We start from the raw sequence: 18,840 nt of genomic DNA, 5'->3' as shown, positions 1-18,840 counted from the left end.
CGACTGAGAGGGAGTTTCTATATTGTTGTGCCTATGGACAATGGCTAATGATTGGCGTGTGTTTACATTAAGCAGTACACACGCGACAAGTAGGATCATTTGATAGAAATAACCTTTTATTACCTGTTACTACTGATAAGGTATCCTCACTTTTCTATGCAAAATTTCCATTCGAACGCTGCTTTACAGATGAAGCTGGAAAGAAGATAACAATGCAAGATGGAATTACAGCAGGGATAATGCGATAAAAAGTAAGTCTATAAACAGTGTAACAGACTGGGTTCAGCGATAGACTTGCTTTTTATTTAATAGTCACCCCTCCCTCCCGCTTCACGCCCGCCAGCTCTACTAGCAGAAATGGATATACTCGATCAAGGGGCGATAAAACGGGCAAATGGGTTGGATTATTTAGAGTTGATATGGTGTTTTGCGGATGTTAGATACAGAGATGCGCTTCGTGGGTAGCGGCGGGCAGTGCGGTCCCGTTCAAACATCACTACGGCCATCACCGTAGGAGCTGAGTGATTACGACTTATGGTTACTGCATTTCAGTTCACACTACTATCCGGTTATGCGGACAATACAGGGGATCGTACGGGAAACTGGTAAAGTGAACTTTTTGTCATAGGTTAATAACAGGTCAGAACACATTACACGCAAGAAGACGTCCTGCATGAAGCTTTAACGTTAGTTATCTCTTATTTTGTACTAGTTCGGTTAGTATAGCAATATGTATACATGCAAGAATAGCGCCAACTGGCAAGCCGTGATTTGTTATATTATTATAATTGTTTTTGAAACAGATCATTTAAATAAATTACACGTAGCACGATAATAAGCACACGAAGAAAATGCATCCTCATGGTAAACAAACAAACTTGGCGTAACGGTAACCGTCCTTCACCGTCCCTTCGATGTCCATTAAAATATGGACATACTTCAACCGAAGCAGAAAACACGGAATTGTCGTCACCAGCGGTCAAAACGGTAAGACACTCGACAGCTTAGTAACTTCAAATATGTGGGGCAACAATGCTTACGTAACGTGAAGGGAAGTGCGAGTCTTTGAATGATGCTTCTGTTAAATGAATGTACGTATTTTTTGCTTGGCTACACAAAGCCTTTTATAGCAGATCGAGCGGGAACAGGTACATAGACGCACTATTGGGCTAAACTGGGCAAAGCCCCTAGCGGATTATCTATTTATATTATTTAATATTTAAGCGAAGATGCATTTTAACAGGGAGGGCGATTTAGTTTACACAAAAAACCTGAATTTGGGCAGCTTCTCGACAAATGAAAATGGTCATATTTAACATGGTTGTTTATCGATTGTAGCTAATTTCTTTACACAATAGAACCATAAAAATATCTAAAATTAGGTTTTACCGACTTTTGTAGAAGAGGAAGGGGGAGGAGGTTTACAGTAAGGTAAGGAATGCACCAAAATAATTATGTTATAATAGCGTGAATTATTTGGCTGATCTGTGGCAGTGGGGCAAAACTCAGATCCCATATAGGGTCCATTAGTTTCCTCCAGGGATGCGATATCCGATTAATTGCTGACATCAGCGAAGGTAGCCGTTTGTTCCTGTATGGAAGGTCGTCCACTTGCTTTCCATAGGCATGCATCGGGAAGACTTCACAGCACAACAACCTAGATTCGTAAGTAGGCTTGTGTCTAACATCGAAGTTCTCTTCTTTGCTTGCACATTTGTTCATGACAATCCCTCTGACTATGTAAGGAAAGAGTTGCTCTTATCACAAGAGGTGGATTTAGCGAGATTACATTAAACGTCACTTTCACGCAGAAAAATAAGTTACAAATTTAGATACACAGGCTGTTTAAGATTAATTGGGTTACAGTTGTTATTGATTGATTGTTTGCAAACTACGTTTTAATCAATATTGAAAGGGACCTTGTGTGTGTCCCCTACATGTGAGCCCTAACCGAACGGCCCTGATGAAGGTATCTAACCATTCTTTTCAATAATGACTTCAATTAAAGGTCCAAACCGTTTTCAAACGTTCTTTTTTCGAATTCAAATGCAACTTTTTAACATAACACTAGCTATAAGAGAAACTATATGTAACTCCTATATATAACTCAAAACTCATTAGGGTCCTACGATGTTTTTGCCTGAAACAAGGATACTCCGTTCCAGCCACTGCGCGAAATGCCGTGTAAAAAGAGAAACGTAATTTTAAGCCATTGTTTAGTGGGTATTCTTCCAGGCCTAGAACTATTCTTAATGACATTGTTTTTTTTTTTCTGTAGTTTCCTTAGTTTATACTTTATTTCCCGAGCTACGACGTATGAATTACCTTCTCCACCAATCCAGCGTGGTATTGCTAATGGCAGGCGATATCTGACCTGTATAATCTATGAAATGGTGTCAAAATCATGCTACCCCTGTTGGTCGTCAGAACGGTAGTTACAGCTCAATTGGGCATAATTAATCAAGGAAGATTCTCGTGAAGCTTTTACGATGATGTGTTTTAAACATTTGAAAAAAAACTCATACGCTGAACCAACATCATTGTATTTTACTGTTTAAAGATTGTTTTCAAGGCAAAACAAATTTACTCTGTGTTACGTATAAAACAAAAGAAGGACGATATAACTGGAAATAATTCTGTCCACATGCAGGCTTCATTCAACGTTAAAGGCTGTTGACAAATCGTAATTTGTGGACCTACAATAGGCGTAACCAGCTTCGTTTGGACCACCACTGCCACTTCAAAATGGAAGCTATCTACTAATTATTTTCTTAGCTGAGAGTTGAAGGAACGACGCAGTTAAACTGCAACGTCAACGTACAGGATACTGCTACACCGGTTTACAATCACTTTTTTTAGCATATATAATGTGGAACTTGTAACGTGTGAAAATACCAAACAGAGTGTAAAATGTTTCATATAGAATCTTTTAATCTATTACCATGTTATATATAGTCTTCCTCTTTCCAGTAATTGTAGTCACATATACAGAGGCCCAATGACGAACGCCCCTTAAACAGTTTAACTCACACTATCTATCACCACGGGGACACCTCATTCGGGTTTATATATATCTTCAATTGTATGAGTTCTGTAGCATCCGAATCGTCAGTATATGTATGTATGTATATATATATATATATATATATATATATATATATATATGCATACGCCTTGCTGAAAACGGCAGGTTATTGATTCATAGCCCTTAACAAACATATAATTTAGTGTTTTATATCGTAACGTGTTCTTGGTAAATTATAATTTTGGACTTCTTTAGTGTTGTCGGTATTCTAGCGTAGTTTGAACTTCGAAACGTTCTCACAAAAACACGAGCATTAACGTCAGATTTGAGGAACGAAATTTGGACTAGCAATTAGGAACACGTGGAAGGCCCGACGTCGACTAGGCCCGACGTCGACTACGAAGCAAGACGCTCAATTACCGGATGTGGAATTTGAAACAATGAAAATCTGAAACCAGCTAGGTACTCCATGAAGGCTTTCGATCAGGCCGTTCATTCGAAATCTACTCTCCGCCATGTTCAAACTGAAATTCACCATCTTTGTACGAGTCTCACAGTAATATCAAGTAAAACTGGATTCGATCGCTATACCGTTGAAAAAAGGCCAGTTAACCTTTGCCTGACTTCTTTGCCTCGCTGTCGTTTCTGGTAAACGTAACTGCTGTTTTAGTGCAACGTGTGAATTTACGATTGTCCTGTAAGTGCAGTGATTCAACTTACAATAATGAAACTTCATCGCTACAAATAACCTCGTCTGAAAAGGTGCAGCCTTTTCACATTTGCCGAGTACCATTTATGGCTTCTCTATCACCAAAATTCTCTTCCTTATTGTCTTCATTGTACCATTGTTGGAAAGTACCTTTACCGTTTACAACGTTCGTAAAATGTGGTGGATACATGGTTTTCTGGTACCAAATTCTTGATTGTCCTGCAGATTTTCGGTTGATAATGTTTAGAATTTTTTTTACTAGTGAAATTCGTGGTAGCTTTTGGTATTCCGGAATATTGTCTATAATTTTCCTAAACAGTTCCTCGGTATCAGACTTATCTTTTATCCAACTGGTTCAAATTGGCATAGGTGGATCTGCCTGAAACTTCCTCCTATCTACTCCTTTCTGTTCCTGCTACAGTTTAACACTTCTTACTAAATTTTGATTTTTTTCCAGAAGTTAATCTTAATCCAAGATTATTCCCAGCGGACTATACTCCGAAAAATAAGAAAAAATTAAAGACTGTGACTTCCTGTGAAACTGATTATATACACTTTTTGAGACACTAAATACAATATATATATGTATATATATATATATATCTATATGTATGGCATGATCCGCACTCGATATTTATTGCTTTATCCACCAACTATCAATCAGTTAGTATGTTTTTAGCTTTTCTGAAGATTCATCATCAAAGACTACAGCCGTCCAATTCATGCTAATAAATGTACCATACTGAAAAACCTATATGTCTCTACATGCTTGCATCTAAAATGGAGGGTCCAGTTAACCCGATTTTCCCCCGCCGGTGCATAAAAACAAATCAAATTAAGCCTAAATCTGAATCGATCTCAAAGCAAGCGGATACTTCGGCCCAAGTAAATAGTTTCAGAGCACATGGCGTCCTCACTCTGCTGTAGGTTATTGTAAATATTTACAATGTGTGTATATACATAGGGTTCCTAAGAAGGGCCAGTAAAGGAAGTTTTCTTCACATATTGTTGAAATCTTTCAACGCAACTAGCCCTGGCCCTTGATTGCTACCTGACCGGTAGGAATAACTTTGCATTACGTACAAAAAAAAAAAAATCAAAACCTACTGTATAATTGTTTGGTAGAATTAGGAAGGTTTCTTCAAGTCGCTAACTGTTTAACGTCCACCTACCCACAGATTGATAAGAACAGAGCTTCACGCAAAGATATACCACATCATCATTTTCTACCTTCAGATGATTTAGTAAGTACAAAGAACAAATAGTGCACGTTTCACTTATCAGCCAATTGCCGCCTCAGCTACATTTCGGGTCATCACAAATAGAATAGCAGTGACTACCTGAATGTCTTTGTCACCTTTGGACGTTTGATCGGTAAGTTTTTATAAGCGTGCAATCTCATGATTGGGAAAGGCTTGCTAGGTATAACTAAATGTTTTGCGTTTTGTTTTCGCTTTTTTTTTTTTAAAAAGTTAAACAGATGGCAAGCTCCTATGAACACAAAACAAAGCGCGTCTACGCCAGATTTCGAACCTAGACCATCTCGTATCTCCCTTGAGTAAGGGAGTCGATTGAGTAAGCTGCACCATTACAAAAAAAGGGCCGATTAATCAGTCGCGTAACAGAATTCCTCTGTTTAGATAAGCCATCCAGAAGTTTTCGAATCCGCATAAACGTATGCGTCCACAAAGATGGTTTTCGTGTTTTGCGCTCGATATTAAGGTTGTTACGTATCGTTTCATACAACTGCCTTTCTGCACGATACGAAAGTGTGTCTACGCCCAGATTCGTACTTATATCCATGGGTTTAGTAGGCGAACACGTTACCCACATCACGATCACAGGAATTATTAAGTAGTATATGGCGGAACTACATCAATGAGCGTCGCTTCTATAAAGACTAATACATATTCTGTAGTGTCACAATTTGACTATCGTTTTCAGTTGAGTTAGTTGTTAGCCCCGGGAGTTTTTCATATGATTTATCATTCGACGATTACGTCGTATTCTAAATATGAGATCGTTTAACGTTTAATTTCGAAATCCTAGAGAGTCCATCAATAACGACAACCTGCGGTTTGGCTGGAAACGCTGCACATTTTTACGCACGCGCATTCAAGACGTGATTTGTTATTGTGAACCGAAGTTTAGCGCTATAGTGTAGTTTCATTGTCTGATCGCGGCCTACTTAAGAGACCATCTAATGGTTCTGATTCTCAACGGACCCTTTGAGCGGGCCAAATATCCCCTCCACACCATTTTAAGCAACTGTAATCAAATCGAGTTGTTGACAACATTGGCAAAGTACGTTCAGCGATCCCTTACATACTACGTTAATTACGGAGAAACTCACACAACGAATGCGCATCGGGCCTAGACAATGGTGACCTTTAAGGCGGTGTATATGAAAGGCGTTTTTAAGCTGATGCCAGCCTTTATCAATTTGAAGCAGTTTAATATTAAATGGTCGCGTTAATCTGAAGATACGGGATGCTATTTATAGGTTCGTAATATTATTGAGAGCAGAGCGAGATGAATCTCCCGCTTGTGTAACAGATAAAATTAGTATCGCCTTGTCACGTGTACCTCATTCGACTTTGCCTTCAGCGTGGGTCTACCAAACAAGCCCCTGAATCAGTCAAACTCGTCCGGTCGCCATTAACATGCTCTTCTGAACGACTGTTGCTTTCGAAAGCGGACGGATGCCGAGAAGATTCGTGTTCAGTGAAATTGGAAGATCCATTTACTTCAGTTCCCTTGGCGACACTTCGTCTTCCATCAGCAGCATTCTCGTTGTTGTGCGCCGTTCGCTATCCATAATTATCACAGACTCGGACCCGATGCCCTGTCGAAACTATTTTGCACTTGTTTCGAGGGCAGTATAGAGTATATACGTAAAAATAAAATAAAGTATATAGCAATATATGTACAAATATTCAAAAACTAGACGCGTTCTTATGCAGCTCATTCAAACGAGTGCTTCGTTTCGCACTCCAAGAGTGGCGCTCGTTCCAGAATTACGAAATTTATATGAATGATTTAGTAGTTGTTGAAGACATGAGGTATGAGATATCCGCTTTGCAAACCATCTAATCAAAAAACCTTCTCAGAATATGGACCCCGGAGATCTCAGAAAGAGGCACTTCCATTGCATTTCGGAAGCGCTGATACGTGCCACTATCCTAAATAAGAAAAAACAAAGCATGCTTTTCTGCTTTATGCAATATTAACGCATAAGTATATGTAACGCAATAATAGCCATTAACTCTTACCGCAGCGCTATCCAAACAATTGGTTCAGGTGTATATTCAATGAACTTAGAAGCAGCGAATGATTAGCAACTGGACGAAAGCCGTTCTTTCGACATCTTATAGCGGCCGCTTATATCAAATTCAATATTCCTGGACAGTATCAGAGTCTTTTTCTAAATTCGGCTGGCCGATAATGTTAACTGGAAGCTCATATCCGCTTTAATTGTAAAGCGCCAAACCGAGCTTGGCTTTACTTTTTTACCCATAGTGCTACTATGTATCTCCAAATAGTGGAAAGCCATACGGATGAATGGTTTAGCAACTGACGGCACGGGTTGGCATGACCTTGTTTCGGTTCTTCAGTGACGTCCTGAATTGAAGAGATTAAGATCGAGCAATGGCTTCGGCTCCTACGTTCCTTAAAGTGAGGTTAGTGGCTCCCATTTCGTCGATTCCTTAAAGGGGTGATAATGATTATACCAAATTTCCTGACATAAGCGTTGTAGATATCGATGTGAGTTGTAGATATCGAGATCAGGCATGGTAATGTAAATTACAAGGGTACAGCTGCTGAAGCTTCTAGAAAGCTGGCCCTATAGACCAGCAAAAAAGCTTTGGACAATTTGATATTTTTTTCATCATGGTTGATCTACGAGTACTCGGAACCGCTTTTGTGAGACCCCTAATAACCCTATCTGGAAAACTACCTTTGTCAATGATTGTGCTTCTAGTACAGAGTGGTAACTTAGCCTTGATGTTGGTAATATTCAGAATTATTGGACTCTATAAATAGAGACTAAATTCCTTGCTGAACTTAACGTGATAACTTGACATGTTTAGTAATCATGAAGGTGGACTTAGTTTTTTTTTTACTACAGACAAACTACTGATTGTGTAGCAGTTGCTGAATGCGAATTGGTACAAAATAAAGAAACTTATTTCTAGACCCTTGGCAGCATATTTATAGGTAAATATATTCACAACGCTTAAAAGCTTGCGTGCGTTATACAGACCCTATATATTCTATTTGAGAGATTTAGTGACTTTACTTTTCAAGTTTTGTTTGTAACTAGAAAACATTGCAGCTGGACAATCGTGTATGTCCTTTGGTTGAACGCGGACCCCTTGAAATTACATCTGTAAGTTCTTAATTTTGCCAGGTTGGACATAGTCCTCACGCTTGGCACCGTATTCACATTTAGTAGTGATGTAAATCATATTGTTGAAGTCGGCGACGAAGCCCTCTTTCGAATTTCTTCCTCGACCGTTCAATCAGACGTAAGAAATTCGTGTAGAGCTCTTCCACTCGCCACAAATGGATCGTCCCTTTTCGAAACGTGAACGTTACATTGGTATCGACATCATCAGCCGGAAACTAAGTTCTAAGCGATATTTACTAAACCATAATTCATAGACCCCACCAAATACTTTGTAACCAGCTCGGCGACCATGATACCAAATGTCATTACACTAGATAGTATCAGGCACTTTCGATTCCGAAACCAATGGTCTCTTTGTAAACGATAAAGTGCAGGTTACAAATATCCTTCAGATGTATCTGAGTCAAATCGGCTTACGCCATACACTCAGTGAGATACGCGTTGAAGTTGTACATCTCTCTATGGAAACGAAAGCACACAAGGACGGAAAACGTCTCTATGTGCGTGAGGAGTCATTTGATGGTGTAATTGAATAGTTTTCATTCGCGTCGCAATCCGTACAGCGTGTGCCAGTTCGTGGCTGCCCATTCTAAAGCGTCTATTTCTCGTAGATGACCTATCCCCACTATTAGAAAATGACAACGACACCGCTATAGAAAAAAACAAAAAAAAACAATTGCCTTTGTTCTTTGAAGCATGTTGAGTAATTTGTTGTAATAATATAATGATTATTATCTATCGAATATGTATTGACTATTCTACGAATAGGAAAGAATTAACGAATAGAGAATGTAGCTGACGTTTGGACTCCTTCTATTTTTTTTCTTTTTTCTTCGAGAGAAAGGATGGCGTTATCGTACCCTATAATCGGTAAACATGGATGACTGATTGTTATGAACTGAAAATAAAGCAGACAAAAACTAGAGAGAATACGAAACGTCGGGGAAAGCTGCTGTTTCCTTTTCAATCAGATTCTCAGCAAGATATCATGGCCTTCCAGTAATAAATATCCCTGCCTCGCTCGAAGCGACCAGATACTTCATAATACACTTGCAGCTGGATCGTATTCGTCTCATGCCGAAACGCATCTCAGCTCTTTTCAATACTTAGCAAATCTACAAAAGGCAAACTACTGAGCCACAATGTGACAAGACGCAAGTAAAGTATGTTCCGATTGGCTTCATAGTCAAGTTAAACAGATAGAAACACAATGTCAGTTGCGATACAAACACGACAATCAGGTTCAAAAACAATCATTTGTTTAAGGAAAAACTCTATAGAGCCCTAGATAACATATCAGTTTACACTTACGATGTCGATTAAATATAGTTTTTATGCAGTGATTTCACTTAGAAACATAAAGCTCACCCATAAACCAGTTCTAGTTTGTACTAGAACATACATAAGACCATCCATCTATGTAAGCTGATCCACGTAACGAATTCTAAAGCCTAATCAAGGTGAGAGAGGTAGGTTTAGATTGTTCTGTTACTTATGTGTTTAGATACGCCAGCGACGAACCCCTCGCCGAATGAATGCACTTCTCACTTCTGAGACCAAGCTGTACATCTGCTGATACGCTATGAAGGTAACCATAGATTAAACGAGGAGATGTTAGTTGTATTCTATCGTTTTCAAATGGGGCCTGCGACCGTTAACGCACAACTGGTCCTAGAGATCGAGTTTGCAGGGGATTACATTCTTCGCGGCATGTGATGAAAAATGATATTACAACAGGTCATAAGGGGTTATAACAGGACATTAGCAATTGTTCCAGGTTACCTATCCACATGATATTGTCAATGGGCCATGTAGAATGTCCATTCTACTTAAACTAATCCACAGCCTAGCTGCTATTTAGTTGGACGAAACTAATTTAAATTCTGTACTCTTATATAGACATCTATGGTCTTGCACGGATTACGACCAAGTGACACTTGAATGGAACAAAAAAAATTTCGGATGCACTATTTCTAGCCGTTCCAGTCTTTGGTATCATTGTGCGTACGGGCCTCAGCAACTGTGTAATCTTCTGTACAGCAGACGAAACAAATACACTAAATATTCAGAGGCAAATTGTCTGCTATTTGCACAAGATAACAGACGAAAACCTAAGTTAGCAGGCAGATTGAATTTACTCACCACAGTGGCGTGACCGAGCTGAGCGGCGAGATGTAGTGGAGTGTCACCAGATAACGATGCCTCGTTCACACAGGCGCCACGCCGGAGAAGGGTCTCTGCAAGGCCAGCCTCGCCTTGCCAACAAGCATAATGTAGGGGGCGCAAACCGCGCTTGTCCTAAGGTAAAGAAAAACAAAAGCAGAACATGCAATAAGACAAACACAATTGGCAACGATGCCTCAATGCACAATACCTGCGAGATCTATGCGATGAAAGTTTCTGCTTTTAACTCGAGCAATCACGTTAAAATCAGTAAATACTTGTCGTAGGTCGCGATTTGTTTTACAACTATGTGGTGCAACATCGAATAAGTGTACGAATTTTTCAGTTAGTCTATGGAAACGCTTACCAAATGTTTTTTTGTTAACTAGCCATATACTCATTGAATCCTTTTCGCTTCGCCCTTCTTTCTAGCCTTTATTCATCCGTACCTACAATTCTGTACCACAACAGCGTAAAAAGAAAGCTAGACTTGCGTACAGGCTTATTAAGAAGGACGCCTATAAAAAATACAGTTACCAGCTTTCCCGTTTCCTTTCAGTATAATCTGTCTCTCCCTCCCTTTAGATTTCTGAAATGAGGCAGATGTTTTGTACATCTTCGGCGCTCCCCCGGCCTGAATCTGCTTTTATTCAGTTGGGTCGCTTAAAGGAAAAAGCAAGGAACCCCGACCTTTGGGAAAGGTCTTACAAATGAATCACGTTGATAAAAAAAGCCACCTAGGACGTTGATAAACTGGTCAAGGGTGAGCGCGCGCAAGACGAAAATTGTAACTAATAAAAATGCTGGATGGCTCAATTTTTTCTCGGCCAAAGACAAATCATCACGGCTCGACGGTCGTCGAGCGGAATCTTTTCCAAGTTTAGGGATATTCTCTCGTTGTTTTGTTTTCTATATATGTATATATAGTAGTGCAGTTGTAGTCGTGATGTAATCGAATCGTAGGACCGTGTATCATCGTCGCGCACGTTAAAGACGCAAGCAAAACGTGTTTTTTCAAAACGTATTGACAGCGTCGAGACATAGTGATACGGAAAAATGAATGTTGCTGGGCAAACCGCTTGGCGGGCAGGAGACACGCGAAGTCGCCCGACTTCTTGACAATATTCAGAACATTTTGGGGCAAAGCACACAATTCATACCAGTGACTAAATACCGAACGGTAGGTAACCCGGGAAAAGAAGAGAAAGTATATACGACGTCGCTTTTTCAAGCTTGTTGCAGGTCCACTGGTCGGCACGTTCACTACTATGGATATGTTGAAGTGCAAGTTCAAACGTTTTAGGACCTGGTCAAAGACTTTACCAAAAATAGAGTGAGCAAAATTAGCCAGCAACACAGAGCGGCATACATGCGTTTTTTAGCAATTTGACATGTAAAAGAAGTTATTATTCGTCATTTTTCCAGCAAATTTTTCCCAAATACAAATGTTAGGTACGTAACGTAACAAAAATCACTGTCGGTATCAATTGCGTACAAGTACTGATCGATTTTTCTAGGTCATCGGGTTGTTACGTCACGAAATATCTGTACGTTATTATAGGGCACAGTGCAAGATGTACGCTCAAGCTATCAACACGAAACGGTTGCCCTTTGCTGACTCACCAAGCTCCTGCAGGAATAACAACATTAATTTAATTTCATGTTTCTCGTTGTAGCTACCCGTTGCATTACTGGACCCCATACGGCTGGCGGCAACAACAAAAAAAGGCTCCCTCTGTTTTTGGCCTTTTCCTGCTTTATTGAACCTAATTAGTTGTCATTAACCTTCATTAACTAGACATGCCTAAAAACCTATGGAGAGACAGAGGATCTATTGCACTTTCATAACTATGTATGTATATAGAAGATCTCTCTAGAGTCGTTTGTTTGGTCCCAGCATCGTTTCGGCAGTCACGTTTAAAATAGGGTCACCAATCGAACAAGCAGCCAAACGCTTGCTATTAGTCGTTTAGAAAATACATAAAAAATAGAAGTTATCATAATAATTGTTTTCCCTTGCTTATGCTCTGAATAAGGTTGGAGATAACTGTGATATTTAGTGCGGGACTGCAAAAACTGCAAAAAGAGGGTCTTGCTTGACAGATGAACCATTCTGGTGTCTAGTACATATTTGATTTCGGTCGAAGTAAAGCAGCGACAGTGTTACTGAGTCGGCAAAGAAAGCTTCAAGCAGCCACTTAAATGTCTTCTTTTTTAAATAAGCTTGATAATTCAACCGAGTTAGCTTCCGTTTCCACCGACTTTTTATTACCGATGAAGTCGTCGCCGATGTGGAAGCATTCAGCTAATAAGACACCTCCAGGATTCGGAAAATGATTGAAGTAAAAAAGCTTGGATTCAAAGCTCCGAACAACGTAACCCTAGCCAGTAAGCAGAATCCGCTGATAAAATAAAGATAATAATAAATAATAGTACCTTGAGGTCCAATTGGGCGCCATGTTCCAGTAAACATTCGACAACTTTTTCGGAACTTTGAGCTACGGCCTGGTGCAATACACTTACTCTGAAATATCAAAGACAAAAAATTAAGGTATTTATTCATACTACGTACTATTCATATGACAACATTTTTTAGCATTAAAAATCGATTTTATTTTATTTTATTAAATTTTCTTCTCTATCTGTTATCGTTTTTCCGCTTTCGAAGTTATGCTTCGGTTAATATTTACAAGATAGGAGCATACATGATTTTATACCAGATTCCCTTGATTAACAATTTTAGCTTGATCCGTTTAAGCAATACCATGCATGTTTGTTAATGGTCACTTCTGCGCATGCAAATTTGACATATCATCTTAGGAAAGAAAAATGTGTTTAAGAACCGTTATTAGGTCTTTAATTTTTAAAGTTGTACATCAACTATTACTGATAGCTTTTCTGCCGCTAGTGCAATTAGTGGCTTTAATTGGCAATCAAAAGCTTCAAAAAAGCAAGCCTTCTAAGCAGGCCGCTTAGGTCTCATATAGGTAGATTAATGGTCGTTGTCAAGGTACCAAAAGTATAAATGTGTTCGTTTGTCCTGTGTCTTGATTTAAGTATAAGGGGCATCATAACCGTTAAGGGCAGCTCAATTAATGATGCAAGATGGGCAAGACGTGTTGAGATGGTAATTAGAAAGATTCAGATTTCCTTCTGAATCTTTTTTTATTCATTTAAGGTTGATCGAAGCCTATGTAGACTGTAAATTTACGAAAACCAGCGATTTGCAACTACCTGTTATGCCGAATTACTTCACGATGTGCCCATTTAATTATTCTACTTCATGGTGATGAGTAAGTAATAAACCGGCAAGTGCACAACAAAGATAGATAGACGGCATTGAAAGGAAAAGTCGTCACGCTTTAAGGTTTCCAACAAATGAATCCGTGCGGAATTGTTATCAAAAAAGGTAGCTAATTGTGAATCCTAGTCTGTTTGCTTGTTTAAGGAGATGTAAGGTAAACAATGGTCTAGGCTCGAAACCAGGCGCATTACATTTCGTGCTAAAGTAGGTTGGCCCTTTGAGGCAATGTTTAACGTCGGCAAAACTGTACATGATATTAGAAACATAACGAGCACCACTGGTCACTCATTTCGAGTTATTTAATAGTTGGGATTCATAACGTATCATGGAATTTATATTTTTACTAGCAAGCCTGATAGATTCAAACTTTTACCAACGACCTTCTGGACTCAACTTTTTTGTGCATTCGAATATACCCAAGCCTTTCAATTTTTCAAATTTTCAATTCCAATGCCAAACATTCTTCATTACCCTATTAGCTATGTGGCGGAGTCCTGCCTAACAGTGTCGATGAGTCTCATTGCTTTGTAGCTTTCGTTCTAAAGCTGCTTAGTCTAAATATCCGAGCACGATTCTTCCCATAAAACAACTTTCAATAACCCTTTGCTATGATTCTTTCAAACGAGTTGTTCACGGGCGGCTGACTCTGCATCGCAACCCTGCTGTATTATTTTTCTAGGACACGAAGATTTGGATCATCCACCTTTGTTCGTGTCCTTGCCTAGACCCATGATCTGCCAGTACACTAAGACAGAAAAAAGGTCCGTGAGCGTACGTCTTTTAACATGTAGGTAAAGAACGAACCTAGCCAATGTGGTGTGATATCTACTGAAAAGAGCCTTGACAAAAAAATTAGGAGGATGCTTTTGACATCGATTTCGGATCCTGGCACATAGATTCTGCGCATGCTTCTGACATGCTCAATATAAAAGTGCTGCCACCGGTAGTATGCCTAACACTTATTCAGCCAATGGACCCATGAAATTGGACCAGCAGACTTCCAGATCACTTGCGGACAAAAGTAGTGAAGGAGAGGCAATACGGCCTGAGTAGTAGGCAGAAAAAATAAACCTCCTAGGCAAATAATGATAGTGGTTTTTTTTCAGTTGATGCCTGCAAAAGTGAACACATCTGGCGGAGTAAAACTCGTTTTCAATTATTAGGGTAAACGTGCCTGGGTCATTGTCAGTGTCCACAATAACGGTTAAAATTCAACAGGTGGTTTGTACTCGATTTGATCACTGCAAAGGGTTTAACAAAATTCGTAACTATATAGAAATATAGCTTGATATTCTTGTGTGTTATCATTTTGTTAACGCGAAGATGAAGGAAATGTGATTTACGATAGCAAATGTTAATCTTAGTGGCAGGCCTGTGAAATATCTATCAAATAAGCGGTACAGATTTCGAGAAGACGAGACAGCAATAGCAACAAAAGGTGCTGAACGCAGTTAAAATAGAACACTGAGCAAGGAAGAAAGGTCAAACGCCAACGTGCTATGTAGTTCTCTATTAAAGCATCTTCTATGTTTCGAGTTTTATGTCCAATATTGCCGTTCGGTATTCCACCAAACTGACGGTTGGCTCCCAGTACGAAACGAAGTCTGGGTTCGAACTACCCAACAACTTCTTTATCTTGCTTTTAAAATCCTTTTTAAGAACGCGAACTAATTGACAAAGGTTTGGTGACCGCTATTAGCGCTTACCTTCTCTTTAAGATTGGTATCATTATGAGGGTACGCAACTAACGAAACCCCAAGACGTTATCCAACATACCCAACATATTAACGGTAGCAGCGGTCTGTTAATAAATTGGGTACGTTTACTCCTACCTTTTGAACGCTTTCTCCTATCCGCCTTCCATTCCATCCACCTGTCCCCTCCCCTATAGCTGACTTTTCCCTTGACTTCATCGTCGATCCATCTGGATGATGAAGTCGCCTCCTTTTCCTAATCGAGCGGATTCCTGCTGGACCTATTGGAAGTGGATGCTGATACGAGCGAAGAACTGGTCTGGGTCACTGGCTTTTGCAGAAGTGGCTGACCAACCTACAGATCGAGCACGACCAACAGCAAGTGAAAGAAAAGTTTTCATATTGCCATATTGCCGGCTGACTGCCCTCCTATCGCAAAGCTTCCGCGTCCTTTTTCGCCCTGTTTATGCCCTGTTTTACACTTCGGCCCCAAGACGACGCTTCAATCAGTCACTCAGTCAGTCACAGGAGCCGACCTTCCTAACAACGTTTGGTCCCAATACCATCTATGGGTCTGCTGCCGAAGTGGCCGGTTCGAGCTTTTGCTTGCAATCTTTCCTCTATTTAGCCGTTCAGGCCCTGAGTCCTTTGGTCCTGATTCCGTGGACTCTTTGTTACTCTTTTTGCTCGGAGCGCACACAAGGAGTATCCTCTTTCGCAGGGGCACCAGCGGATGCCACAGAAGGGCGTTAATTTTGCCGATCCTGTCGGCGTTTCAATGGCATGCTCTAACTAAAGTCGAATAAAGTAAAAGAAGAAACTGTCTATATGTGTACATATATATATATATATTTAATATATACCCTGCATAGTGGATGAAAACGGAGAAACAGCTGCTGTTGTTTCTGCTGTAATGAAAGATGTACGACACCATACAGACAGAATAAGGCTACCGGATGATAGGAATCACAAAAGAAGAAGCAGTAATAACAATGAGCTTTGTCGATTCCACCGTCTACGTCATACGCCCAGCAGAGCATGATATAGACTGTAAAAGCATTCGTTAGAATCAGGTTTGTTCGCCAGAGCTTACGTGTATTTTTATATATATAGTCGGTGGTTAACAAATAAAGGTTGGTTAGTTAACCTAATGGTAGGGTATGTCTTGTGCATGTTTGGGAGCCAGTCGTACAAAACGGAGCTCTGATTATTGGAAACGTCTACTATTTTACGACGATGCCGTCATGCCATGAAAAGCTTTGTCATGTCGACTCGCAAAATGATTTCTCAAATTCCATAGATCGGTGTTTATTCAGACTCAAACCCTTAAACAGTTCTCGGTAGTCACTTACGCCCACCGCAGTTGAGGTTTTTTAATGTGCTTAAGCAATCTGAAATGTAACACAGAGCGACACAACAAGCAGTTTTTACATGCTAACAAAATTTCTACGTTCCAAATTCATGATTCATTTTGCTCGTTTTTAAAGTGCTCTACTTATAGTTTTGCGCCATTTAGATCGCTACTTTTCGTCCAACCGACGTTCTTCTACTCAGTTGACTCTTGTAGCGCCATAAGTCGTCAGTTTGCATTTTCCTTGCCGTTTTGCTTCTCCTCGCCAGAAAAAGACCCTACAAGTCTCCCTTCATCGGGAACAGGAGGAACAGCGAAGTTGCTGGCAGTAACGAAGGGAATTCATAGGAATGACTGCACCGCCTTTGCAGACGGAGTGCGAGGGAAACGTCTATACGCACAATGCCGTTGCGCAATGAGCTGAAAGTGCTCGCAGATCGCTCAGGTTCAGCCACAATCGTGGCACTGCCGCTGCTACCACCCTCGATTATCTCGCAGCCGCCTCTGGTCCAACCCAACGGACAAGATCAAGGGGAAATGATGACGTTGTTTGTTGGAAAAGGCCTTGTAAAACTGGCTTAACCGAACCCGGTCACACTAAGCGAGAAACACATAGTAAGTTTATAAGCTCAGATCCCAACCTTACTACTTCCACCACTAGTTAGTACCGGTTGCCACTCTCTGTGTCTGTCTATTTGTTTGTCCAGCTACGAGTGTTCGAGTGGATTTGGGACTAACACGTTTTGTACCGCCAGTGGAATAGCAGCATACCAGAGTGCCCCAGCGTCGGTTCTGTACCCCTTTGCCTACCGCTGCCGTCGTCGCTCATATGCTTTCTACACTCGGACAAGCAGAATTACTGCTGGCCAAGCCAAAACGGGGAGAAACGCAGGCCTTACGAAGGGCCGTCTAGCAGGGGAAGACTGGCATTTCGCTAACCCGAACTTCAACTCTGTTATTTGCCTCATACGTCCCTAAGTGAACCGGTGCATGGACGAAGTAGTAGTGACCACAATTACTCCGGCAGCAGTTCCAGAGGTGAGGCCGTGCTTGCCACCGCTGCAGAGAGCCGACGGATCCTGTGGAGCGAAGTCTGCCCACAAACTTACCCCCACCCACCACCCCGGCCTAGTTAGAGCCCGTCCACTAAGCTAACACAGAGTCCTGTGTTGGGGGGGGGGGGGGGGGGGGCAAACAACTACGAATAACCACTCAAACAAACAAGCCAGTCGGTCAGTTGGGCGTACCGCTAGAGGCTCACTGTGGTTTCCGCATGTGCTGCTTACCGTACTACATACTTTCTCATTCACTCCCTTTTGTTGCATTTGCCATAGCGCGTTCCTCTGAAGCACTGTTGTCTTTGTAAGCGGTCGTGTTTATGGGGCTCGTCCGTGTTTTTTTGTCTCATTCACATTTTGTACTACCACGCCTCTTATTTAAGGTGCTTGAATTTTCCATGGATTTGTGGCTGCCGCTGAACTATGGGCTAATACCCTGTATGCATGTGACACGTATATAATGGCTAACTTTATGCCTTATGTTACCTTTTCATTCATAAAGTATGAAAAAGAAGCTATATGGTTTAAGTCGTCCGCAAAACTAGCAAAAAAGTGATATACAAATTTACACATATTGTTTTTATCAGTTACAAGGACGCACACAGCTGCGCCTATGGTCAAAACGTTTCCTTGTTAATGTTTGTTACTTATTAAGTTAAGCGCTGCTCGTTGGAATGATGTTCCAGTCAACGTTACAAACGCATGCGCCGTCTGGGCTGCACTTCGCCGCTTGGAATATAAATAATTCAATATTTATTAGGGTGGTCATTCATATTTGATCTTCCATCACAAAAACAAAAAAAAAATTAAGGGCAGAAAAAACCAGGGCCTTTATTTTTGTGAATGGCAATACACTATGCGTGGCGGGTACTTTTTCGAATTAGACAAAAGCACCAGTGCTGTGATGGCAAGAGTGCCATGAAAGCAATGAGTTCGTCGTTTAACTACGAATAGAAATATTCTAACTTCTGGCAGGCAAAGTTTTTTCGTACAAAAAAAAACAGTATTATGAAATTATGTCATTTTCATGGTAACGTGTATTTCTATTGACATTAATGAATTCGTAGATTATCTTAGAATGGGTTGCATTGTAAAGAAGCAAACATTACGCCAGAACGATAACTG

General features: G+C 40.5%; 1 protein-coding gene and 1 long non-coding RNA gene across 4 annotated transcripts in view; one reads left to right on the top strand and one right to left on the bottom strand.

Moving 5' to 3' along the window:
* Nucleotides 1–18,840, bottom strand: part of LOC111249932 (uncharacterized) — a 390,414-nt gene that overhangs the window by 255,547 nt on the left and 116,027 nt on the right. For all 3 annotated transcript variants that reach the window (XM_086987780.1, XM_086987779.1, XM_022804407.2), the window contains 2 exons: nucleotides 12,745–12,832; nucleotides 10,288–10,443 (listed from right to left, as the gene is read on the bottom strand). In XM_086987780.1, the coding sequence (XP_086843906.1) occupies nucleotides 10,288–10,443; nucleotides 12,745–12,832 (244 nt within the window). The remainder of the gene's footprint in view (nucleotides 1–10,287; nucleotides 10,444–12,744; nucleotides 12,833–18,840) is intronic.
* On the top strand, nucleotides 631–2,858 carry LOC147755783 (uncharacterized). Its single transcript, XR_015326709.1, has 3 exons — nucleotides 631–987; nucleotides 1,495–1,665; nucleotides 2,651–2,858. It is a non-coding gene; the product is annotated as an uncharacterized LOC147755783 (long non-coding RNA).

This window comes from Varroa destructor, unplaced genomic scaffold (genome assembly GCF_002443255.2).
Source record: "Varroa destructor unplaced genomic scaffold, Vdes_3.0 BEIS01000004.1, whole genome shotgun sequence".
Classification (NCBI taxonomy): domain Eukaryota; kingdom Metazoa; phylum Arthropoda; class Arachnida; order Mesostigmata; family Varroidae; genus Varroa; species Varroa destructor.
Note: the sequence above shows the minus strand (reverse complement) of the source record. Positions and strands in the feature narration are given on the sequence as shown.